Source organism: Heteronotia binoei, chromosome 4 (genome assembly GCF_032191835.1).
Source record: "Heteronotia binoei isolate CCM8104 ecotype False Entrance Well chromosome 4, APGP_CSIRO_Hbin_v1, whole genome shotgun sequence".
Taxonomy (NCBI): domain Eukaryota; kingdom Metazoa; phylum Chordata; class Lepidosauria; order Squamata; family Gekkonidae; genus Heteronotia; species Heteronotia binoei.
Genome location: NC_083226.1, coordinates 88,101,159 through 88,128,575, shown reverse-complemented (window position 1 = coordinate 88,128,575; position 27,417 = coordinate 88,101,159). Strand labels below are relative to the sequence as shown.

Here is a 27,417-nt window from a genome sequence, read left to right as displayed (position 1 = left end):
TTTAGCCAACCACACTTAATAGTACATAGACAAAACAATTCCGTTCACAACAACAAAAGCAATTCACTATTACAAGTCTTCTAGCAATGATAATTCAGTTAAAATCTAAGTCACTACAACATCTTTCAACAACTTCAAATTCCAACAAAAGTGTAAATTTGTAATCCAGGGCTGAATGCCCTATTGTGAATCCAGGAGTGAAATCAAAAATTAAAAATTAGATAAATAATAAAAAGACACTCCCCAAACACCCCCCCCCAATAATAGAAAATAAGAAAAAGTTTCCATATTTAATAATCCAAAAAAGGAAGGGTGAGTAAAAAAAAGGGAATCCAGAGCCAAAAATGTTTAAACCATGTCAAAAATATTCCAGCCACAGATAAAAGGAAGGGGAAAAAATGAAAAAAAGATTAAAGGGTTATATCCATAACATCCAACAAGAATAAGTAAAAATCCACTTTGGAAATTTGCACAAATGTTCTTTAAAGAATTTAAAGGTTCGAGCTCTTATGAATTCATTCAGAGTACTTCAGTTTAAGCTTCTAAGTACTTTTAAGCCAGCTGTCCTTCACATCCATATAAACTTGCAAGCAAGCAACTTTCCCAAAATATAAAACTTTTTTTTTCCTAAAGGGAGTTTAAAGCAAGTCAATTAGATTCAGCCATCAAGTCTTTTGTATAACTAAAGTTTGGTGTGATCCTCCTCATGCAGGTGTTACCAGGATAGGCAGAAACTTTTACAAGCCTTGAAAAAGAAGGAGAGAGAGTCCCCCCGCCTTCTTAGTCTTTTGCCTCCACTTAAAGTCTGCTTCAGCCCTGGTTCTCCATTGCCCTGCTTGTCAGAGATAATGCCATTCGCATCAATAATATGAAGAACACTTACAGTGATAGCAAGATAGATGTAGCTTGTCTTGATATTGCAGCATTTTTAAGTCCAGAATGCAGAGTGCAAAAAGAAAGAGAAAAGCCGGTAGTTGATCCTCATGCCATTTAAAAATGGCGATCGGAGCGATGAGGTTAGAAGCAAGCGAGATTGGGGGGCAGCTACCTCCACTGACACCCCCTTTCTACCGCTCAAGCACCCTGCCTTCTGGGACCCTTTCCTGGGTCTCAGAGTCGAATCATGCTTCATGGGCAACCCTTCAAACGGTCCAATTTAGAAGCGGCTATGGATGCACCGGTCCGAGCCGCTTCTAATTGCGTGTCACCGAAACTGGAAGTCCGGAACCTGTTACCTTTCTATGGCTAAAATAGAATGACTAATCATATCACCTGGGCCATCAAAATTATTTCTGTTGTTGTGCAAAATAAATGCCAATGTTTTAATCTAGTAGTCTTCAGTCATTCCAAAATCAGTGTGGAACAAATGAAGGAACTCGTCTTTGCTGGCTGACCTAACTTGCATCTTGTTAGCAACTTTGATGAAATAAGCAAGAGATATGTCATCGCTGCTTTGTATGTGCGTATCTTAACTAAAGGTAATTTGAAAAAGCAGTGAAAAAAATCATTGCTTGATAGTGGCATGACCCAGCTGGTGGACTTCTTTGTTCAACTAGAGGTCCTCTTGACCATGAGTAGATGGCGACTGTTTAACATTCTCAGAATGAAACTAGAGCAATTGACTGAAATTTCAAAAAAGACAATGTAGCTGCACTTAGCGCTCATTGTTACAATACTTGAAATCAGACTATGAGACAGTCCCATCCAGAAAGGGAGATTCTATGCAACACTTCACTCATGGTTTTTCTGACTTCTTTGGGTTGCTAGTGTGTTCACCAGTTTGCAGTAAATACTAATTGAATGCAGTTGTGTATCTGGTGAATTCTCTGAATCTTTGAAAGCAATGCATTTTTGTGTTAGGTTTGTTATTTTTATAGGGTACTTTTTGTAGGGTGTTTCTATTAAATATTTTTTTAAAAAAACTGGACAATTCATCTAAAGATCTAGAATTTCTTCTTTGTAGGAAATGCATATTTTTGTGTCAGTGACTATTTACCATTTTCTTAATATTTGTATATTGTCAGGTCAAAGGCCAGTAACTGCTTGTTGCAGACAAATCCCCAGAGCCTCAGCTCTGTGATTATTCCTTCAAAGCTGCCAGGGATGACATATACTGCAGATGAACAGTGTCAGATTCTCTTTGGACCAAGTGCCTCCTTTTGCCAAGAAATGCAGGTATTGATTGAAGTCTTGTTGGGGAATTTTCTCTTTTTATAACTCATAAACACTTTCTGTTACCACAGTTCCCCAAAATATCCTAATGCTCCCAGAATCTAATACATGAGACCCAGAAACGCTTTTCATAAACAGCAGATAAGGTTTTATTTTCCAGCATTCTCTCAAGACTATTTTCAAGCTATTTATAAAGGAAGCAAAACACTTTCCAGTTAGATAGCAAACTCACATTATGCTGTTATAGTTACAACTTTTTTCATATTCTTACATAGTTGAAATAATTTTTATTAGTTAGGCTTACACACTCTATTTCTCTGTTAGCAAATCTTGTTCAATCTTATACCTGCTAGAGGCTAAGTTTGCTTACGCATAGTAGCTATGATTATATCAGCCCAATCTTTATTAAAGATCTTTAACTAAGCTTTCGGCTAACCTCCCCAGAATAGCCCATTGGCTTTCTAAGAGGGTAGCAACACAATGGGACATTTCTAAGGCTTATATAGACTCTATCATGAGAACTTATCACTTATATCTGATAAATATCTCTCTTCTAGGTCAATCTGACAATTTTCTCACCAGCTGCAAATACAGATGGGCAGCCATGGATGGCTTCCATCCTGGTCATGGAGCGGAGACTGCTCTGGTCGCCCTCACAAATGACCTTAGAAGGCATCTGGATCAAGGTGGGTCAGCGCTGCTATTGCTTCTTGATCTTTCAGCAGCGTTTGACACGGTCGATTATAATCTAATGACCCACCGCCTTGCCGACATTGGAGTTCAGGGGTCAACCTTACAGTGGTTTTCCTCCTTCCTCCATGGTTGTGGACAAAGGGTGGCAATTGGCGAGCAGACCTCCCAGTGTAATCCACTGGAATTTGGTGTACTGCAGGGAGCTATTCTCTCGCCAATGATGTTTAACATCTACATGCTCCCCCTTGCCCAGATTGCCAGAGGTTTTGGACTGGGTTGTCACCAGTATGCAGATGACACCCAGCTCTATCTGATGATGGACAGCCAGTCAGACTCTGCCCCCAGACCATATGACTAGGCCATTGGAAGCAGTGGCTGGTTGGCTACAACTGAGCCGACTGAAGCTTAATCCAACAGACAGAGGTCCTGTTCTTCAGTCACGGGGGGCCAAGACTGGGCATCCAGCTCCCCATCCTGGATGGTGCACCTCTTGTGCCAGCTCAGAAGGTGAGGAGTCTGGGTGTGATACTGGATGTCACCCTTTCTATGGAGGCCCAGGTCACAGCTGTTGCATGATCTGCTTTCTACCATCTTTGGCAGGCCAAACAACTAGCACCCTATCTGGCTCCTTAGGACTTAGCTACAGTGATCCATGCAACAGTCACTTCAAGGTTGGACTACTGTAACTCATTCTGCGCAGGTTTGCCCTTGGAACTGATCCAGAACCTCCAGCTGGTGCAGAATGCAGCAGCACAACTGCTAAACTGAATTGCCTTTACAGGCAAGCAGTTGGCCGATACTGAGCAATCTGCACTGGCTCACTGGCTGTAGAGTACCGGATCCGCTTCAAGGTTTTAGCATTTAAAGCCTTGCGCAGCCTGGGACTGGCATACCTGCAGGACTGTCTCTTCCTATATGAGCCCCGAAGGCCATTGCAATTGGCCGGCCAACATTTTTTGACCATTCCTGGCCCAAAGGACATCCAGCTTGCCTTGACCAGGGCCAGGGCCTTTTTGGCTCTGGCCCCGACCTGGTAGAATGAGCTTCCTACAAAGATTCGGGTCCTTCTGAATTTTTTACCATTATGGAGGGCCTGCAAAATGGAGCTGTTCCACCAGGTCTATGGTTGAGGCAATCAGACGTCCTCATCCTACTGCACCATCCAACTGGCCTCCCAGCAATGACTGCCACTTTATTTGTGGCCAATACTGTTGACAACTTAGGGCAACTTAGGCTGCCCACGATAATTACGCCTCAAGTGCTTATACCATCCATGCCATCTTAAATGATTGACTTAATGCATTGGTTTAATTGTTTTAACTATTTTGATGTTTTATTGTTGGTTTTAATGTTTTAGCTTGTTGGAATCTGTCCTGAGCCCTTCATGGGAAAGGGCAGGCTATAAATGTACAAGATAAATAAATAAAAATTAAATTAAATTTAAAAAACCCATACTGGCTAACGTCCATCTCTCTTTGGATCTCAAGCTAGACTCAGATAAGATCTGAGAACTTTTTTCTCATATCTGAATTTTTCCATCTCCATTTAATAAATACCTTTCTAGTTTCACATCCAAGATTGTCCTTAGATAAACCCTCTGCCTGACCTAGATTCTCTTCTAGCAGCTAAATCTACAGGCTTATAGGCATCAAATGATTTTTAAGTGCTTAAAACAGTGTAGAATGACTTAGACCTTTCATGGATTGTTTCCATAAGGGGACCAGTTCTAAACATTTCTTCAACGTCTATCATTTATCCTTTAATATTTTTTTAGCCTTTTTACATAGTTTTATTGAAAGAGAAGAAAGCGGATTATAGAATAAATGGTTCTTTGGTGTTTATTCCCAGATTCTGTCCAGCCTGTCTGTAATTTTCATATTTATAAATGTAAAGTGTTCCATGATGAGAGGGTTAACATTATCCAAGATGAAGTATATTTGAGATTTCTTTTCCCACGGACTCTGTTGCCTTTTTTAAAACCCCGAAAACATAAAGCTCCTGCACTAAATTAGAACTGTGCCAGGAATGGGGACCAACCAATGGGGGGTGGGCAGTACAGACACATGGGCTGGGAAGTATCAGCTACAACTGTATTGATTATGGGTTCTTCAGGTCTTGAAACAGCGTATACTAGGGAGAGTGGGTATGGCTGACAGCCCAATTGCTATTAGCACCTTTTTCACCCAAACTGTTGGAGTAGCCAACGGTAAAGGTCTGGTATTAGGGTTGAAAATGGCAGAACCACTATTCCTATCCATCAACATCCTCCTGGAGCCATAGTCAATGCATCAGCCTTGAGGTCAGTTGTTGTGCACTCCCTCTCAAGCCCCTTAAGGAGAGAGTCATTGTAGTGTAGAGGTTAAGAGCAGTGAAATCTAATCTCGAGAACTGGGCTTGATTCCCCACTTGTCCACATTAGGCCTGCTGGGTGACCTTCGGTCAGTCACAGTTCTCTCAGAACTCTCCCAACCCCACCTGCCTCACAAAGTGACTGTTGTGGAGAGAGGAAAATAAGTAATTTGTGGAGAGAGGAAGAGATTGTAAGCCACTTTGAGACTCTTTAGTGTATAGAAAAGTAGTGTATAAAAACCAACTCTTTAACTCTTCTTCTTTGGTCATGCAGGGAGCCCACCCTGCACAGCCTGTCCCACAGCCAGTGCTAAATATCAGCAAACAGTTGTGACATTCTCATTTTAACAATGCAAACAAACATACATAGTAAATATATTTTTTGCTATGGGGTAGGTGAATCCCAGGAATCATCAGCCAATTAGCTCAGGGTGAAATTCTTTCTGAGCCCTGTTAACCAGCACCCCACTACTGTCATAGCAAAGCAAAGCCACACAGAAAATAGACCCCACAAACATGGGGCTGGAGGGTGGGTGTTTGCCAGAAAAGAGTTTTTTAATGCCAAGCAGCTCTTGGGTTTGCTTCTTTCAATCAGAGCTGTGGACACAGAGGTGAGCCTGTAGGTTTATATGACCCACCCATCCCATGATGGATTGACCTGTGGGGGCCAACTGCGGAAGCTGCTTGAGAGCTGACTGGCTGACAGCCAGTACTCGGCCCAGTTGCTCAAATTCATCCTGGACCCCCACCCAGGCACAAATGATGCCCCAGCTAATGGCTGGACCTTTACTTTGAATTAATATGAAAATGTGTTTTTTTTCCTGAACAGATATGCTGTAAATTTGATCCAGTATCATATTTGATCTTTAGATTAGAGTAAGAGACTAGGGCTGTCAACAACAAAATAATTCGGTAATATTCAGATTTGGAATTCGGATATATTCGGATATATCAGAATATATAAATATATTCAGATATATACGTATTCAGCTCCCATTATACCCTATGGGCCATTAAAGTCAATGGCAAAATAGGGTATATTGGAAACTGCCTGGAGGGGAGAGGGTTTGAGGGAGAGCCCCCAAATTTGCAGGGAACCTGCAGGGGACTCTCCCCTACAAAACCCCCAAGTCCCAAAAAGATTGGGCTAGGGGGTCCCATTCCAGGGGCATCCAAAGAAGGAAAACAGAAGGTTTCCTAAAAGTTGGAAATAAAAATTCCCCAATCCCCTTCCCCACAATAAGGGAAAAAAGGAAGGATTTCACCCAGTCAGATGCTGAAGTCTAGGTCCAGGATTCAGGATCAGGATCACCATAAGAGACAACAGAGAGCAAAGCAGCAGAGGCTCAACACCGCCTCACAGTCTCTCTATGGCAACAGGAACAGCAATGGAGTCCAGGAGGCAAGAGATGGTAAATAAATACCCTCTCTCTGCCCATGGACAGAACAGTGTGAATATAAATTGTTCTGTTCTCTGATTGGCTTGAGGGGGAAAACATGCAATTCCATTGGAGAATTGCAGTTTCTCCCTTCTGTCGAGTAGACGGATTCGATGACGTGTCAGAATTGATACTAAGACTACATTTATTGATAGACCATTACTTTGGCTCAATCCCTTGGCTTGAGAGGAATGAAACCAATACATTGATACAGGAGTTTTAAGATACACTTCAAAGAGATTCCTACGGGGAGGGGGGAGCAGAGGAACATTCACACATAACTACAAAGATACTTTCCCAGGGCAGTTATCAAGCCTGTTGGCCTTGTATTCTTATGCGAATCTTCCTCCCTTGGGAGGCCCTCTAGGAAGGCGCAGATTACTTTGTTCTCAACAGTTACCAGTCATAAAGGAAAGGGGGCAATTAAAGGGTAATAAACTAGCAGCATTTGGTTCATCATGATTTTACCCAGGCCTGGTTTCGACAGGCAAGAACCCAACAGTCTTTGGTCAGAATCAGTCGAGCTTGACATACTGCCCCCCTCAATCTGACCCCCTCGGTCTTAGAGGGTGTTTCTTATGGAACTTGTTAGTTAAATCAGAGGCTGATACATCCTTTTCTGCTACCCATTCATTTTTGCTAGAAGGGAAGTGTTTCCATTTAATCAAGTAATACAGCTTTCCATGTTTGATTTTTGAGTCCAGGATCTCCTGGACCTCATGATGACTCTGATTCCCAATCTGGATAGGTTGAGGTGCTGCTGGTCGAGGGTGCCAAGGAGAAGGACCGGGGTCCTTTCGAAGAAGACTGCAATGAAAGACAGAGGGCGTTTTCGCACTCACCTTCAAGTGGCGCGACCACCCTCTTCACGCCGGAGGATCTGCAGGGATTTCGCTTAAGAAGCGCCGGAGCAGCCAAAAGAGCCGCGACTTCCGTCGCAAAAGCCGCTCAAACGTTTTCCTGCTTCTTGGCGGTTTCCGTTTGAGCGGGTTTCGCGACGGAACTTTCTGGCTCTTTTGGCTGCTCCGGCGCTTCTTATGCGAAATCCCTGCAGATCCTCTGGCGTGAAGAGGGTGGTCGTGCCACTTGAAGGTGAGTGCGAAAACGCCCAGAGTGTACTTTACTAAACATTTTTGGTAGTTCTAATTCCACAGTGACTTTGTTTATCACCCTTTTGATCTTAAAAGGCCCCAAGTACCGGTACGCCAGTTTTCTGGAAGGTTAATTTAATGGCAGATTTTTCATTGAGATGAATACTGAATCTCCTACTTTGAAATCCCAGGCGGGGACATGGGATTTGTCATATTGTTTTTTGTATATTTCCTTGGCGGCCTCCAGATTTTCTTGGATCTCTTTCCAGCTTTTACTCAGAGTGCCCCACCAGTGCTCAAAGGAGCTAGGCTCTTTGGTAGTGTCTCCTCCCGGTAGCAAGGGGATTGGTTTTCCCTCGTAACTACTCACAGTTTGAAACGGGAAAGCCTTGGTGGAGCTGTGCACACTGTTATTATAGCCATACTCCGCAAAGGGGAGCAGGTCAACCCAATTGGATTGCTGATGATTGATGTAGCACCTTAGATATTGCACCAACAAGGCGTTCACGCGTTCCGTCTGTCTGTCAGTCTGAGGGTGGTAGGCTGAGCTCAAACCCTTCTCCATTCCCGTTAATTTGCAAAACTCCCACCAGAGGTTGGCAATGAACTGCAGGCACCGGTCGCTAATTACCTTGTTCGGGAACAAGTGGAGTTTAACCATGTGATTGAAAAATAAATAAGCTAATTTCTTTGCTGTGGGGAGCTGAGCGCAGGGAATGAAGTGGGCTTGCTTAGAAAATGTGTCCACAACTACCAGTATCACTGTCTTGCCATGAGAGGGCGGTAGCTCCACAATGAAGTCCATGGAGCCTATTGACCAGGGTCGAGCAGCCGTTTCTATTGGCTTGAGGAGTCCTGGAGGGTTTCCCCCCCTTCGCTTGGCCATTATACAAATGGGGCAGGAGGAGATGAATTCTGATATGTCCCTTTTTAGGGACGGCCACTAGAACTGCCAACTGATCAGGTGGAGTGTTTTCACGTATCCAAAATGCCCTGCCAGTTTGTTTGAATGGCAAACTGCAACACCTCCGCTCTCATGCTCTTGGGGACGAATAGCTTTTCCCCTTTATACCACAACCTATCCTCCTTTTTCTGAACCCCCTCTGGCCTGTCATCCCCTTCCTTCTCAGTTTCTGACGCCATCTTTTCCGTCCCCCACCCTTCCAGCTTGCGTTTTGTTTGGGACCGGGTGGTTATGACCATGGCCACCTGGGAGGGGGGAATCAGGGAATCTATCACCTCCTCCTTTTGACTGTTGTGCTGGGGCAGGTGAGATAGGGCGTCGGCTAAGAATTTTTTTGTGCCGGGATGTGTTTCAGCACGAAGTCGAATTTGGAGAAAAACCCCACCCATCTAATCTGTTTCTCGCTTAATTTCCTCTTGCCTGTGAGGGCTTCAAGGTTTTTGTGATCAGTCCAAATTTCAAACGGTACTTTAGCCCCCTCCAACCAGGACCTCCACGTTTTTAAGGCGAAAGTCACAGCAAAGGCTTCTTTATCCCACACCGACCAGTTCCTCTGCTCTGCAGAGATTTTTTTTTGAGATATAAGCACATGGTCTCATTCTCCCCTCCTCATCTTTCTGTATGAGAATGGCTTCTACGGCCACATCAGAGGCATCACATTGCACAATGAAGGGCCAGAGCTCGTTAGAGTGGCTCAGGACCGGCTCACTTGTGAACAGCGGCTTCAGTTTGTCAAACGCCGCCTGGCATTTTGGTGTCCAATTAAGGCGGGCCCCCGGCTGTTTAGCTTCTGGGCCCTTCCCCTTTGTTTTTAACAATTCAGTGAGGGGAAGCATGATTTGAGTGAACCCCGGTATGAAGGTTCTGTAAAAATTTGCGAACCCGAGGAATGATTGGAGCTGTCTACGTGTCCTCGGGGGAGCCCAATCCAGAATGGCTTGCACTTTTGCTGGGTCCATCGCCAACCCCTTCGCAGACACTCGAAATCCCAAGTAGTCTAGTTCCGTCTTATGGAACTCGCATTTTGACAATTTGGCATACAGTTTGTGACTCAACAGGGGGCTCAATACCTCTCACACCAATTTTACATGGGATTTCTTGTCTTGCGAATAAATAATGATGTCATCCAGGTACACCACCACCACCTTGAACAAAAACTTTCTCAGCACATCATTTATAAAGTTCATGAATACCCCCGGGGTTCCCTGTAGCCCAAACAACATCACCAAATACTCAAACTGTCCCAGTGGAGTGTTAAAAGCCGTTTTCCACTCATCCCCCTCCTTTATGCGCACCCTGAAGTACGCATCCCTCAAGTCCAGTTTTGTAAAAAATTTCCCTTCAGACACTGTGCTTAATAAGTCTTTGATGAGGGGGATGGGGTAGGCATTAGAGGTCAAAATCGCGTTTATCCCGCGAAAGTCCATGCAAAGCCTAAGCGAGTCATCCTTTTTCCTGAACAGGACCGGGGCAGCATGGGGGGCTGTTGCCGGCCAAATGAAGCCCCGCTTCAAGTTCTGGTCTAAGAATTTGCGCAGTTCCGGTTTTTTCTGCCCATCCCATTGGATATAGTTTGGCTTCTGGCAATGATTGCCTGGATATTAATTCTATGGCATAGTCAGTGTTTTGATGGGGTGGCAGTTCGTCTGCACCCTGTTCACTGAACACCCCCATTAGGTCCCGATATGCCTGCGGGATCACAGGGCCCTCCTCCACCGTCAGGCACACCCTTTCTTTCGATGGCGAGGGTCTCGGTCCCCACTCTAAGCTCCATAGGTGGGTCTTGCATAGCGGGTCCACAAACCTTATGGTTTGATCCCCCCACCGAATGCTGGGCTTGTGCCAGGCCAGCCACCCTACTCCCAGAACCACCAGGTAGGAGCAAGAGGGAGCAATTACGAACGACTCCTGGTCCCAATGCTCCTCGATCCCCACCGGCAGGAATTGGGTCTCTAGGGCACAGGGTTCCCCCCACATTACTGACCCATCCATTTGTTCAAACTGTATCGGGAAGGGGAGGGCCGTGGTGGCCAGGCCCAAGGCCTCTACTAGTTTGGGGGTAATTAGCTCCTGATTACACCCAGAGTCAATCAGGGCCCTCACTTGCATGAACCTTTTAAGTTTGGGGCTCAACAGTTTCACTGGTACAAAGTATAGCGACCCAGTCAATCTCGCCCTCAGTGGTGCCGATTCCTCTGTGACCTGCTGGTTGGCACCCTTCAGAGCAGGTTGTTCTCGTTTCCCGATGGCTCGTCCATCCACACCAACTCGCTCAGCTCATCCACCAGGAAAGCGTCTTCGTCCGACTCCCTGATGGTCGCCACGCTGCCTTTCACCGTATCCTTAGGGCGACTCGGGGTCTTCTTCGGGATGGGGGTGCTTTGTTTGGGTGCACTCGGTGGTGCCCATGGGGGGTTGGGGCAGCTGCTCGCCAGATGACCTGGATCTCCACACTGAAAACATTTGCGGGGGCCCCCGGCCTTTCCCCCGCCGCTTCCCCCCGTCGGTTTCTTTGCCTCTGCTTTGGGGGTCGTCTTTGGGTCCTGGCCCCCTTTCCCGCTCTGCTGCTGGCGCTGCATGGCCACATGCTTCATATTGGTCTCCACCTCAGCTGCTAACTGAATCCAACCCACCAAGGTAGTGGGTCGGGCTTGGGTGAGGGCATGATCCAATATGCCCGCATTTAGACCCTGGATGAAGTGTTCAATGTTCATGAGCTCGCTCCACCCTCTCACCTTTGCCGCGTTGGCCCGGAAATCTGCAGCATATTCTCGGATTGATTTTGGCCCCTGTTGCATGTCTCTCAGGGCCACCAATGCCTGGGTCTCCTGGAGAGGGTCTTCGTGCTGAGCCAGCAGAGCCTGAAGGAACGTTGCTACATAGTCCAGTTCCGGGCTCATGGACTCGTACAGATGCACGTACCACCTTTTGGCAGCCCTTTTCAGCTTCGACCCCAGGTAGTCCACTCAACTGAACTCATCCGGGAACATGTTCCCCCAGTAGTGCTTGTAGCTGTTTGCCTGGATCGTGAAGTACTCCACCTTCTCTGGGTCCCATCGAACATGGCATCCAGCTCTCATCCCCGACCCCCATCTCTAGGCGCCGGGGTGTGTGTGGTTGGCCTGGGCGCCGGTCCAGCCAGAGATGGTGCTGCCCGGGCCACCGGAGCCACCGGCGGGAGGACCGGTAGATGTTGTGGGACCCTCCGGGGTCCTGGCAACCCTAAGGATCGAGAGATCTCTCTGGTGATCTCCCCAGCCATCCTGTTGGTCATGGCCTGCATCTCATCTTTCAGAACCATCTCTCAGAACTTTTTGGGCACCTCGTCCTTCTCATCTTTCGGGCTTGGCGCCTCCGGGTCCTTCCCATCCGAATCAGGGCATTCATCGGGCACCGGGATGACCACGATTGTGTCGATTTCCTCTGGCTCCATTGGCCCCGGGTTAGCCGCCTCTGCGTTGGCCATCTTCACCCGCCACATGTCACGTGTGAGGATGGCTTCCCTCCTGGTTCATCATGATTTTACCCAGGCCTGGTTTTGACAGGGCAGAACCCAACAGTCTTTGGTCAGAATCAGTCGAGCTTGACACCTTCCCTCTACTTTGCATAACAGAAATAGCCCTGCAGGGTCCTGCAAAGTCAGGCATTTGCAATCTGCAAAAATGAATGGCTCATTGGTCAGAGGCCTCCCCCCCTCCCCTCCCCCTCACCCCAGCCAGAGGTGGGAAAAAGCCAGGGAAAGACGGGAAATGCAATCACAGACTGCCTTTTGCCTTTCCCCATTGCTTTCTATGTAAGCAATAGCTTTACCGAATATTTCCGAATAATACCATATTCAGAATTCAGGTATTCGGAAATACAAAACAGGCTCAAAAGCCTATATGGAATCCCCATTTCTGAATATTTACCAAAAAGGCTTCTATTTGGTAAATATTTGCTAAATCCTTTACCAATCTGACAGCCCTATAAGATTCCAAAGCACAGAGAATGAGCACTTTTTTGTCCCTGTGCAGAGTAAACCACCTAAATGGAAGCAATGTGTATGGTATATTTATGTTTGGTTGGAGATCACTGGATAAATACCTAATATTCCATAAGGAAATACTTTACTTTGCTAACTTGAAACTCACAAATGTGTATCATACAAAATGTGAGAAATAAGTTATTTGTTTTCCTTAGCAAACTTTCTTAATTATAATGTTGCTTCTGTTTACCAGGATCAGTCTGATACCTATCCCTTGTAAACAGTTTCACTATTTCATACCTATTTTGCCTCTGAACATAACTTCTTAAATTTTTGTTAGTGCAAATAGTAAGTATTGATTGCTTCATAGGGGTCAACTCCCTCCTAAGGGCTCTAGAAATTAAATCTCTGCCTGTGTGGGTTAATGTTTATTTATTAAAAACTATTTATGGTTCACCTTCCCATCCTCAATATAGATTATAATTACTTGTGCCTGTATAACAATTGTATTGATCTACCCAGGACTTTTTTTGTATCAGGAACTACTTTGCAATTAGGCCATACACCCCTGATGTAGCCAATCCTCCAAGAGTTTACAGGGCTTACTGTAAGATCCAGGAGGATTGGCTATTTATTTATATTTATTTATTTATTTATATTAAGATTTATACCCCGCCCTTCTCACCTAAGTGTCTCAGGGCGGCTTACAACATAATAATTCAAACAACTTCAGTTTAAAACATTTAAAAATACAATTAAACCATAAATTAATAAAAACAAGATAGAATAAAACCGGCGGCCTATAGATACATTTTGTTCCATCCAAGATATTTTTCATTGTCAGTTAATGTCATAGGCCTGCCGGAAGAGGACTGTCTTACAGGCCCTGCGGAATTGCCCTAGATCCCGCAGGGCCCGCACCTCTTCCGGCAGCTGGTTCCACCAATAAGGTGCCGTTATTGAGAAGGCCCGATCCCTGGTGGATTTTAGACGGGCCTCCTTTGGCCCGGGGACTACCAACAGGTTTTGTGAACCTGAGCGTAGTACTCTCTGGGGAACGTGTGGGGAGAGACGGTCCCTAAGGTAGGCAGGTCCTAGGCCATATAGGGCTTTAAAGGTAATGACCAACACCTTGTACCGGATTCGGAATATTACTGGCAGCCAGTGCAGACCCTGGAGCCCCGGCCGAATGTGCTCCTGTCTTGGGAGCCCTAATAACAGCCGGGCAGCAGCGTTCTGCACTAACTGCAGTTTCCGGGTCCGGCACAAGGGTAGCCCCATGTAGAGGGCATTACAGTAGTCCAGCCTCGAGGTGACCGTAGCATGAATCACTGTTGCCAGGTCGTCACGTTCCAGGAAGGGGGCCAACTGCCTCGCCCGCCTAAGATGAAAAAAAGCGGACTTGGCAGTGGCTGCTATCTGAGCCTCCATCGTCAATGAAGGCTCCAACAGCACCCCCAGGCTCTTGACCCTGCCCGACGCTGTTAACGGAGCGCCGTCAAAAACTGGCAGGGGGATTTCCCTTCCCGGGCCGCAGCGACCCAAGCAAAGGACCTCTGTCTTCGCCGGGTTCAGCTTCAGCCCGCTCAGCCTAAGCCACCTAGCCACTGCCTGTAACGCCCGGTCCAGATTTTCTGGGGCGCAGGCAGGCCGGCCGTCCATAAGCAGATAGAGCTGGGTGTCATCAGCATATTGATGGCAACCCAGCCCATACCCTCGGGCCATCTGGGCAAGGGGGCGTATATAGATGTTAAATAACATCGGGGAAAGCACCGCCCCTTGAGGCACCCCGCAATCAAGCGTGTGTCTCCGGGACAGTTCCTCCCCAATCGCCACCCTTTGTCCCCGACTGTCAAGGAAAGAGGAAAGCCATTGCAAGGCCAACCCCTGAATCCCTGCGTCGGCAAGGCGGCACGCCAGAAGCCGATGGTCGACCATATCGAACGCTGCCGATAGGTCCAACAACATCAGCACCGCCGAGCCGCCTTGATCCAGATGTCGCCGAAGGTCATCCACCAGGGCGACCAGCACCGTCTCCGTCCCGTGGCCCGGGCGGAAACCAGACTGGTAGGGGTCAAGGACAGAAGCATCCTCCAGGAAGCTCTGTAGCTGCAACGCCACTGCCCTCTCTATAAGTTTGCCCAAAAAGGGCAAATTTGATACCGGCCGATAGTGTGCCAATTCGGTCGGATCTAACGTTGTTTTCTTCAAGAGGGGACGTACCACCGCCTCTTTGAGCGCTGATGGAAAATGTCCCTCCAGTAGGGATCTATTTATGATATCCCGTATAGGATATCTTAGCTCCCTCTGGCAGGTCTTAATAAGCCAGGAGGGGCATGGGTCCAATTTACAAGTTGTTGGGCGTGCAGATAGGAGGATCCTGTCAACTTCTTCCAGGCTGAGCGCGCCAAAGCCGTCCAGGACACAATCCGAAGACAGGCACGGAGCCTCAGGTTCACTAACTGTATCTAATGTGGCAGGGAAGTCGGAACGGAGCGATGCGATTTTATCCGCTACATCAGGGGTTTGTAGCCTAATATGCAAAGGAGTTCCTGCTACAAAAAAAGTCCTGAATCTGCCAGCATCAGTCCTGGATCTGCCAAATCAAAAGCATCTTAATGTCTCATAAACAGTTTTCCAAAGCAATGGCTCTACTACATAAGCAATACCTTCAACAACTTGTAGGTGTTTGGCCAGACCAGAAGATGGTGAATGCCAGCAAGGAACAGCCATGGCAAACTTTTCCAGGGAGAGTATTCCATAGTTTCTGGGGCATTCCATCTTATAACTAGGAATTATACATATATACATACACATGAACTTTAAGGTCCTGATTAACATCTGGCCTGTTGATACCATGTGTAACCTGAACATATGTATTCTAGGTAGGGTTGCCAAGTCCCCTGCAGCCTTCAATGAGGGACTTCTTTGCATGCGCATGGTACAATGGCATCACTTGCAAGTGATGTCATCACACTGGCAACATCATGTGCCGGCTGCTCTAGGAGCTTCTGAGGAAGCTCTATGGTTTTCCCAGATGCTCCAGCAATTTGGGAGGGAAACTCTATGGTACCGTTTGCAAGTGACATTGTGCCAGTGACATCGGGAGATGATACCCCTGCCAACCCAATGCAGGCCAGCAGGTTAGGAGCCTCCCATGCAGGAGAATGCCCGCCCAGCCCGGGAGCTTGGTAGGTGCTGAAGATTTGTTTACTGACTTAGATACAAAATGTTGAGTAAAGCTGGAACCTGCACCAAGATGGAAGAGACATTAACAGAGGGGCCCTGTAATGTTCCCTTACTGACACTGTGGCTGCTGAACTATATTTTAACAACTGATTTTTTCCTACTTATGTTGTTTTAGAAAAGACTGAACTAGAATTTCTGCCATTGTTCCTAGACTGTAATAATCTTAAAGTTTTCTGGATGATGTTCCCAAAATACTGGATTCCTAAAATACTGCAAATACTGCTGGAGGCCTTTTTGGTGCACTCTCAATTATTATTAGATTACATATGATAGTTTAAATTGGAAAGGTACAAAACAATGTCAAGCTTGTACATGTCAGGCTGACTTTCAAAGGAAAAATTGTAATGCTTTGTCACTGTTCCAAGTGTTTTCATCATCTAATAGATTTTAAAAGCATCTAATCTTCAGTCCTAAAATACTATTCACTTATCTTACATAAGCAGTTAGGTTTACTGAAGATAATAAGATTACCTCTTTAATATGTGCTATCTATATTGAATGTTTCTGTTAGCTCAATCAGTCTGTTAGCTGAATGCATTATTGTTACCATCAATTTGTTTCAGTTTTAGAATTTCTGTATTTAGACTACTTGATGCTTTATTAACTCAACTTTATCTCTAGTCTTCTTTTATTAGGACCACTGTCTTTCTAATCTTTGGTGTGTTTCCCTACGATATCCCTACTGATCTAATGCCCGGTGTCTCCTATTTTTTTCTTTGTAAATCTATCTAAAATATACCCATTAGGTGAACCTCCTGACACAGTGCAATATATGTGTTTAACATAAAAATCAGCTAAGGCATTCCATCTTCCGCTATCCATTAAGAGTCTCCTGAAGTTTAGGACCAGTATGGACTGCTACAGCACTGGAAGGGAAAGCTTGCCTGGGAAACCATGGATTTGCATGAGCAGAAGCATTCTAAATGTATACAACTGGTAAATAGATAAATTGATGCAGAACAGTTCTTTATTAATATTTATTGTATTATCAGCGTCTGTTTCTTTCCAGCATGTTATTTGCACTGGATTGTGGTGTAAAGTGGAAGGGGAAAAGGAATGTAAAACAAAACTGGATCCACCAATGGATGGAACTGATTGTGATATTGGAAAGGTACCATATAACATTATCTGTCAAAAATAACTGGGAATTGACTTGTTTTTGCAGTCTTGATTCTGCCAGTCTGTTATTTAAAATTTTATAATCTTCTTTCATTTGGTTATGGTCAGCAGACTGTATTTTTATATTTTAATTAATTACTATTCTCAAATTAAATAGAAACTGTAAGTGGCCAGCTCACTACTAAAATTGATGGTTAGTGGCCTATCACTAGAAATTTTCAAGCACAGGACCCATAATTAGTTATGGGTGACATCTCAATTTCCCCTCCCCCATTAATTCCTGGTTCCCTTCACTTAAAAACCTCAAAGCTTCTTTTTCCTACTTCCTTCTTTCCTTCCCCCCCCCCCCCCCCCCATGCAGCCTACCTTTATCTGCTGCTCTATCTTCAGCTTTCCTTCTGTGGTTCACGCAGGAAGCCTTTACTCAGGAAAACCAGTTGCATGCAGCAGCCTGCTGGGTTGGGCTCAGACATGAGCCGGGGAACCTACAGTGATTTGTGTAATATACCTCATTTCCCATCTCCCACATTATTTCCTTTTCTCTCCAGGAAACCCCTATCCCCTAACCTTTCCCTACTTCCTTCTCTCCTTCCCTCTACCAACAAACCTATCCTTTATTTGCCTTCCATCTTCAGCTATATCTATTATTTATTTACTTTCTCCATAATGAGGGCCCGAAACAGTTTACATAATTCTCCTCATCTCTATTTTATCCTCACAGCAAACCTGCGAGGTAGATTAGCCTCAGGGTGTGTGACTTGCCCAAGATAACTTATTGAGTTTCCACGGCAGAATGAGGGTTTGAACATAGGTCTCCTTCCTATTTTAAAACTCTCAGCGCTTCACCACACTGGCTTTTGTGGAGTGGCTGCTGTTAAGCGGTAACAAGCAGCCAATCTTGTGTGAATCATGCAAGTTAGGTGTTAGTGATCCATCTGTTGGTTGTTGCTGGCCCTGATTAATCTTCCCTTAAAGACCCATACCCCCTGCCTTTTACTGACAGAAACCAAGGCTAGATGGCTGGCAGTACTGTTGTAGTTGTCTAGAGGTTGTCTAGAAGTGGCCATTTGTTTCATAAATCTAAAAGCACTGCTTCCATTATTTAAGAATACCTCCCAATGTATTTCTGTAAATATCAAATTTTACTGAAAACCTGAGGCTTTTTTCAGGTTTATGGAATGTTCTGTCCTGTCCATGGCTTCAGTTTCTAGATTTAAGCATCCACAGATTTAGTTACATTGAAAGTGACAAGAAAGTAAGTTTTGACTTGTATGGATACTGCTGTTTTTTTCTTGCATTTCTGCTTGCAGAAGAGCTCTAGTACAAATTTAGAACTGGATCAATTAATTCCACTCACTGGAAAGGAGTATTCATCCTGCTTCTTAGCATATTAATTTTGGTGTTGTGCAAGGTTTTGTGCAAAATTCCATTTTGGCCCCAACAGCTGCAGTCCAGAAAGATATCTAGTGGTTAATCTAAGGTATTAAACCTTCTTTAACTGTGTATGCACTTTCAGGCAATTCACCATTTTCTTTCCACCCTGAAATACTTGCACATAGAATTGAACCAAACATAAAGCTTTGAAGGGAGCTTTGACTTTTAAAATGTCATACCCTGAAAATCTTGTTAGTCTTTACAATGCCACTGGATTCAAATCTACTATAAAGCTTTGCAGTTAAAGAAATCTAAATCTCAACAATTGCCAAAATTGTTGTGATTACAGCACTTTTGTAACTCAAAATACCTTGCCTCTCTTACAAAAATCGATTGTCTCTAATTCTCGTTTACTGTAGGGGAGTCATAAAACAGTTAATAGCAAGTGCATCTCCACCCCACAAGCCTTCAAGACTGAACACAGGCCGGCCCTGAGGCACATGGTGCCCCAGACAAAACAGACTCGATGCCTGCGGTCCCCCTCTGCGGGCAGACTCCAGGATGCCCAGGAAGGGGAGGTGGAGTGCTGCACTTCCTGGGCTCTGTAAAGCCCCTCCAAAAGTACCTCTGCCGCCTCCTTCCCCCCTCCCCTTCTGCAGTGGTGAGCTTTGCCGCCTGCCCCCCACCGTGCTCACAGGAGTGCCACTACAATTGCCCCTACCCGCTTAAATACAAGCTGGGCCTCTCATCACTGAACGAGGCTTCGCGCCAGAGCGAAGCCTGGTTTAGTGCTAAGAGGCCCAGCCCATGTTTAAGTGGGTAGGGCTAATTCTAGCAGCACTCCTGTGAGCGTGCGAGGGCAGCGGAGCACGCCGTTGCAGAAGGGGAAGGGAGGTAGGAGGATGAGTGCTGCTAGAATTGGCCCTACCCGCTTTAATATGGGCTGGGCCTCTCAGCTATGAATGAGGCTTCGCTCCTGTTTTTCACATAACTCACAGACTTTAGGATGGCTACCACTGGAAGCACATCTCTCTCAGACACATTAGCTATAGGCGCCTGGCCCCCACACGACACTGGGCAAAGAAACTCTGCAAAGGATCCTCCCTCAGGCACATCTCTGAAAAGAGCAAATGAAATTTCTGATTGAAATGTCTGTGAAAAGATGGCCTTTAGCTACTTCTGAACTGTTTTCCAGACCTATTCAACATCAGCTGTGATATCAAAGTCTTTCCACAAGTCTTTGTCTGGTGACATATTCTATGGAACCACTGAGGCTCATCCTCTCAAGCCAGGACTTAAATTTCTTTCCGGCTGTCATCATAGTCACATAAACATGGCAGGATTCAAAATGGTGCTGATGGACTCAGTCTCTGTTTTTCACATAACTCACAGACTTTAGGTTGGTTACCACTGGAAGGGCATCTCTCTTAGACACGTTAGCTATAGGAGCCTGGCCCCCACGCAAGGTTTTGCTGAGCTCAACACTGGGCAAAGAAACTCTGCAAAGGATTTTTCCTTACCCATCACTCCAGGCTTCTGTTAGTCAAACCACCCAGGGAAGCCGGGGAACAGGGAATACTCACATATGTTATTTACATATGTACCTCCTAAGCCATGGCCTGTGAGACCCTGCTATCATAAACGAAGTCACACCCTTCTAAGTCCATTGATTTAGAGTAGGGTTACCCTCACTGCCTTGGCAAATGCTGGGAGATTTTGAGACTGGTGGCAGGCCTAGTTTAAAAGGGTGTAACTCTATCTAGGATGGCAATGTAAGTTGTAAGCCGCCCTGAGACACTTCGGTGAGAAGGGCGGGATATAAGTCCAAATATAAATTAAATAAATAAATAAATAAGTGTACATATGTGCATTCATATCCTTGGGATGATATTTGGGGAAATGAGAGAGAGGAGTGATTTCTAATTGAATTAAATTAACCTTAGTAAATAATTAGGACAATAGGGGTGATAACAGACAAGCAGTTTGGGGCAGTTAGGAAGTCTCCCAAATTAGGCTGGCTGGAAAAGAGTGGAGGCACCTCAGAAGCCGGATCACTCTTTTCCCCAAAAAATAAGTTAAGCGCTCAAGGTCTCACGTGCTCAAGCACTTCCGACAGTTTTTAAGTGGGGGGGGGGAGCTGGAAGTGGCTTCGGATAGCTTGGTGGTTTCACATGTCAAGGCACCTCACTTGTGCCTTTCTGCTTCCAGACACCGGTGGGGCGACTGGCTGTCAGCTCAAAAATTTGCTACCACTTCGGAAGTGGTAGCTTTTTGAGCCAGCCTGTGGACCAGGCCAGAGGACAGGGTGAGTACAGGATGGGGATAGGCAGCAGATGTTTGTGTGTGGAAGGATTTTTTGGGAAAATTTCAGAGCTGTCTCTGAGTCGGCCCAAAGTGCCGGTCTGTAATCACCCTAGGAAAAAGAAAGGTAGGTAAGAAAGAGAAGGCAAATTTGATGAGGCAATGCAGTGTATTATTTATATGCTCTTCCTCCAAGAGAGAAGAGAAAGATTCATACATTGCCTGATTTGCTGAAGCATGAATATTGTCGAGAGTCATGGTGCTGTAGGGATAGTCCTGGGGTAAAACTGAACCTAACCTAGGCTGCTTTCACATGGGGGAGGGGGTTGGAAAAGCTGCAAGTGGGATTGAGACATGCAAGGACAGTGTTCACATGCCCTGTCTCTTCACCACTCACTGCTGGCATCGCCTCATTTCCTGACAACATTCTTACAAGCCTCCCTCCGTGGAGCCTGACAACTTTCCCTCCCATTGACAGCTGAACTCGTTATTTCTATTAAAAAGCTCTGTTAAATAATTGAAAAAGAGGGGAAAACCAAAGCTAAGACCCCTCCAGATTGACTGCAGGAAGAACTTTCACAGAGGCTTTGCAGTGTGCTGTTTCCCCTTTAAGTTGGAGCAAAGAATATTTAAAAGGGAAATCTTCACAAAATCCACTGCATCACATAAAAGCTCCCAAATGAACCACAGTGGGTGGGTTGGTATGTGTCACCTGGGGAAAAACAGCCCAAATTGAGGCTAAAAGTAAGGTCTTTTATATCTGAATGTTGCACCTTTTCCTTTCAGTAGTGGGAACAAGTGTCTTGTTACTTGAACTATTCCAAGGAGAACGCTAGTGGGACAGAAAATGAAGTTATCATGTCTGATTAAGTACTTAAATACTTTATTTAGAAGGAAAATAGTATTGGCATTTCCTGAGTAAGAACATAAGAGAAGCCATGTTGGATCAGGCCAATGGCCCATCCAGTCCAACACTCTGTGTCACACAGTGGCCAAGAAAAGACCAAGTGCCATCCAAGAGAAGAGCAGAATGTCACATTAGTGCCCCACAAGTAGCGGTCAATCATTCAGTTTGGGTGTGAGGAAGATTCCTTGTAGAAAACACAAGCCCTTGATAAAGGGATGTGACAGTTGTTCACAGGAACCTTATGGGAACCTGACCGTCTTGCTATGAGTTGACATTTGATTGCATTAATTATTTGTGTAATCCAATATGCAATTTGCCTACATCTTTGGCTTCATTAGCTTCAGGAAAGCATATGGGGGTAGCACTGTGGCTGAATCAGAGATTTAGCTTTTGCTCGTGCATATTCTCTTCCATGGGTATAGGCAAGATGAAGCCTGTAAGACATTTTCCCCCTGTGATTGCAGACTGTAGCCCACTTTCCTTCAAGACATTTTCTCCATCTGCGGGGCTTGCTGTAGCTTTTCACTCCACTCTTCTGACAGGTAGGGCAGAGCAACTCCTTGATTTTCAGCTACTGAATGCACAATTCTATATCCAGGACCATCAGCTGCTCATCTACCATCTGTGTTTTCACAGCCACCCCTGCCTGGGTTAAACTACAATTGGGCTCCTGGGTCAGTTTTGACTGGCTGAAAAAGCACAATTCTCTTTATCCCTCATGTTGTAATTCCATAGCTGCTACAAGCCTCCCTTAACTTTCAAGTACGCTGGGTCTGCAGTCGCAAACAAATTTTCTTCCACTGTTCTTCTCTCTGCTGTTGGAACACCAGCTGTAACTGTTCCAAGATAAATTGTTTCTCCAGAATGTCTCATTCACAAGCGTTCACGGCACAGAGGTACTTTCTACAAAGCCGTCACTAGTGACAGTGGGACAGTTCCTTCTGTTCTGCTGCCATGTTAGAAGTGTCTGTGTACAGTGAAAATTACACATTAATACCAGTCATTGTGTTACTTAATATGCACGGTTCAGGCACTCTTATACTTTCCTCAGGAATTACTTGTGTCTTCTTAGACAAAATTGTTTCTTAACTATAGACCCTTGATGAAAAACAATAAGATGAGAACTTCATGATCACACACATTTAGAGTGCAAGAAATTAATTTTTCTTTTTCAATACATACAACTTACCCTACTACTTTAGCCATCACCTGATTTGAAATTCAGCTGCATGTGTATTGTGCATTACAATTGCAAGTTATAATAGAATAAAATTGACATACTGATAGTGCAGGATAAAAAACTGGCACATTTCTTGATAGTGGAAACTAACATTGTTAGAATAAAAATGCCACTCATAAAACTATTTTGTGTGAAATGTAAAAATGGTAATAATACATTGTAAATAAAAGAAGATGATATTGGATTTATATCCCGCCCTCCACTCCGAAGAGAGAGCGGCTCACAATCTCCTTTACCTTCCTCCCCCACAACAGACACCCTGTGAGGTGGGTGGGACTGGAGAGGGCTCTCACAGCAGCTGCCCTTACAAGGACAACTTCTGCCAGAGCTATGGCTGACCCAAGGCCATGCTAGCAGGTGCAAGTGGAGGAGTGGGGAATCAAACCCAGTTCTCCCAGATAAGAGTCCGCACACTTAACCACTACACCAAACTGGCTCTCCTATACAACTTGAATGAGATGCTGAACACATATTTGACAAAAAAAAATTATTCTGGATAATTGTAATAAGTTTATTGCTTTCTATTACCAAAATCTTGCACAACATATTTTATATCCTCATAATGTGTGTCTCAGATGGATTTTGCACTTGTATGACTTTCAATTTAAAGATTTAAAAAACTTATGTTACCAAATAACTCTCAAGTGCCTATTAAGAACACTCAACACACATACTGTTCCTCCTGAATTACTGTCTTGGTTTATCAAAAATGACTTTAAAAGGGTAGCATAAAATAACTCAAGAAATATTCATGACTTTTGCCCAAGCTATGGATTCTTTTTGATTATGCACAATCATAAAGTACACAAGATGAAAACCCAGATATACTTTCAATGGAAACAAAAGGACAAACAGGCGCAAAGCTCCAAATGGAAATCAGTTTGAAATACCTATTTTTATCTTGCATGCCTTTTCAAGATAGAGTAATGATTATGTCTCTACAATCTAGGCCCACTTCATAAATTATATCAATTTTGTGGTCGCTGCTGAAAGTCAGTAGGCCTTACTAGAGACTTCCAGTAGCTGCTATAAGATACAAAAGCAGCCAGCTCTTTTGATGGACCTTATTTTCATAATGTCAAAGTTCAGTGCTGTTATTTCAAGCAACACTGTTAATCCATATGATATTACACAAATTCACATTACACATATTACACATATTCACATTCTCCAGCATAATGAGATAAGGTGTAGGTTAAGGCCAAAAGTGAAATAGTAATACATGAGCCCTCTCTATATCATATAAAGTTAATTACAAAATGCTGTTTCAAAACATTCAAAAACAAAATTTCATCTTCTGAAAGACTTTAGGACTTACACTTTCACTGTTCATGTTATAAATGTGCAGCATTCTGCATTGTATGGTATCTGTATGGAAATGTTCATCTAACCCTTTTATTAAAAGAAAAAGGCATAACACTACCAAAACACTTAACCCATGAAGTAGATAAACCAAAGCAGTATGGGGCCAGAACTGACAAGGGGAAAAATATGGAAAAGTCCTTAAACTATAACTGTGGCAAACAAATCTTTTTCCGCACCCACAGAAATACACAAAATGTAAACAAAAATTATAATCTAAAATTTCTTACAATATGTGATATCCAAAATTCAGGAATTGGATGGCCTGTTACAAGTACATTCAAGATGAAACTGAGGGAAGAAGGAATTTGCTTTTGCATGTAGCTTAGTCTCTGCAATTTATGGTTTCTCTGAACTGCGAACCATGCATGACCCTCAGCAGCCCCAGTCATGCATGCCCCAGGTTCTCTGGCAATTGCATTACCAGGAACCTCTGCAGACTACAAAGCAAAAATTAAAAGATGTCACATTTTTCAAGATACTTTATTTTTCCTAATAATTACACTTCTGGTCCAGTTCAGTGGTAGTGACTCTAGAGTGCAGAAACTGAAGTCTGGAGAAAATCTGTGCTGTTGCTATTCATTTGCATAATCTAATACATTCTAAGGAGTTCTGATTGAACATAGGGAAATGGATAACTTGGGTGAGCCTCAATAACATAAAAACTATTTTTTGTAATAGTGGTGTAAGGCTGGCGAATGTACCAGTAAGATGTCATTGGCTGGACATATGGAAGGGGAATGGAGTGCATGGAGTGCTTGTAGCAGAACCTGCAACACTGGAATCAGTAGTCGACAGCGTAGATGCTCTGGGTAAAATAAAATTAGTTTCTCCTTTTTGGTTGTATATTATTTGAATTAATAATATTTGTTTCAGCCTGTTTATGCAACGGTATGATATAGGGGGAAATTCCTGTAGCTCATTACCAAACTGAGCAATAGCTAGAAGCTTGCTATTATTGAGGAGGATTTATCATGTTCACTACTCCCCTCCTTAAATTTCATACTCTAAATTGTGCATTGATTCTTGTAGACAAGTGACATGGTTTTTCCAGCTTTGTTAGTCAGAACTAAAATGATTTTAAAAATAATTTTTCCATCTGTTATCATTATATAGAATCCGGCCCCTTCCCTCCCATGCCGACGTTAGGTGGCTTTAGGGCGGGGGCTGCGTTTGCCTCCCTGGATGGAGCCGAGGCAAACGAGCCTCTCCCATCCGGGGACTAGCTGGGCATGGTCTGGGGGCTTTATAAGCCCAGCCACACCCGGCACTGTGCAGTTTGCCGGCCGTTTTGGCCCACCCTCCCACCCGGCAATAGTACAGGCTTCTCCGGTCGCCGATTTTTATGGGGCCAGGTAGGAATTTTTTCATCTTAACTAATTGGCCATGGTTGGGATGTTTTTCGCCTACCTTGTACTGTTTGCCTTGAGGTTGGGTTTCTGTTAGGTAACTTTATTTGGCGGGATTTTAATTCAGGTATTCTGATTTGGTGTGCACCCATGGTTTTCCCAGTTCAAGGGAAGTAGCGGGGGACGGACGGGAGCGGGGCTGTACGGCTCTCTGCTGTCTTGCCCGCTACAGGGTTACCTCATCTGGCAGGCCGTTCCTGGGTGGGCGGCATAGCCATTTGGGGGGATACCCGGCCTCTGCCGGCCTGGCAGCAGCCGGTTTAAATGGGCTGCTGCTGGGGGCTGGGTGGCTCGCTCCATCCGGACAGGGAAGGGTCTGGGTGTTTTCCCTTGGCCTGTCCGGTTAGTTGTTAGGTTGCCCCAGGCTGTTTGGTTCAATAAAGTTGCCCTGTTTTATATCCATATACTGTGTTGTCTCGTTCTTCCGACTGGGGGGGGGGCAATACAAACCGGTATATTTTTGTTGTATTCTCAGAAACATGCAAGTGCCATATACTGTTTGATATAGTTGTTGCACAAATGCTATCAGCCTTGTCAGTTGAAACATATTTACTTAATGTCATGAATAACAAAATGTAAATAGATACAACTGAGCAGAATTAAGGGGAGAGTACTAGTCTCCCACCTACTCTAGCTATTGTTGTATCTGTGTCTCAGGTAAGAGGGATTATATCCTTTTCTCCTCAACTGTACCTCAGATGACAACCCATTTACTTCCTCTTAGGGTTGCCAATCCCCAGTTGTGAGAAGAGAATCCCCCAGTTTGGAGGTCCACTTTCGGTTTGTCAGAAAATGGGGAGGGGGAAGGGAAATGCTCACATCAAGGACCCAGAAGCAAACAGGAGTCAAGGCAGGCAAGGATAGCAATCACTATAACAGCCAGAGCTGGACTGAGGCTATTTATGGGAGCTAATTCAATACTGTAGTACCTGTGCAATCCCACATAGCTAATACACACATTCAGGCCTACTGCACAGAGGTTTTTGAAGTTCAAAAAACACCTGAGGGAGCTCCATCCCCTTCCCCAAGCCGTTTCCTGCCTTTTGCAGCATGATATAGATGGTGTGGAGCATCCTTCTCACAGTTCTCTCTCCATTGCCATTACTAGGACCTCTGCCTCTTTTTCAACCAGCATAAAACTGTCATCAATTCCTACCTTGTCCTACTGCCTCCTTAAAGCAAAGTATCTGAGAAACAGCATAATAAGCACTTTTCCAAAAAAAAAAAAAAATGCAGAACCATGAAAAAGCCTCCTTTACCTCAGCAAAGTGCATGATGTCTCACATTGCTCCAAGGCTGATTCCAATCACAGCAGGCCTGGTAGAGAACACAGGAAAAGTTGCAGGTTTTGCTTCTGTATCCCTGGAATGTAGCTCCTCAGAACCACCACCTAAAAAGTCTCAGCATAAACACAAGCTCATAGAGAAGCCTTCCAAGTCAAAGTCAGTGTCCACCCCTCACCCTAAAGACCTGGCTCCTCAAGCCACTATTGGAACCAGTCAAGGAGGCAGTTTCCATTCCAAAAACTCCCTCTCCGCTGGACCACTCACCATACTCATCCTGTTCCATCTCAGGACCATCTATTCCTGGTCATCAATCCAACCCCTCAGCCTACTGTTTGGACCTCACCACCACAGTTGGATCGGACAGATTTATATTTGATGTCATCCTGATTGTTGTGCCAAGAGCTCCAGTGTGACTGTTATGGCCAGGTCTGGAATCTACGCATTCCCCTCAGTTCTGATCAAACAGAAGCAGTTCATTATCCTCTAGACAATCCAGAA

General features: G+C 44.7%; 1 protein-coding gene across 2 annotated transcripts in view; it reads left to right on the top strand.

Annotated features, from left to right (window-relative positions):
- ADAMTS19 (ADAM metallopeptidase with thrombospondin type 1 motif 19) overlaps positions 1-27,417 on the top strand; it is a 248,877-nt gene that overhangs the window by 157,059 nt on the left and 64,401 nt on the right. For both annotated transcript variants that reach the window (XM_060235511.1, XM_060235510.1), the window contains exons 10-12: positions 2,025-2,175; positions 16,931-17,032; positions 24,906-25,036. In XM_060235511.1, coding sequence (XP_060091494.1) covers positions 2,025-2,175; positions 16,931-17,032; positions 24,906-25,036 — 384 coding nt within the window. The remainder of the gene's footprint in view (positions 1-2,024; positions 2,176-16,930; positions 17,033-24,905; positions 25,037-27,417) is intronic.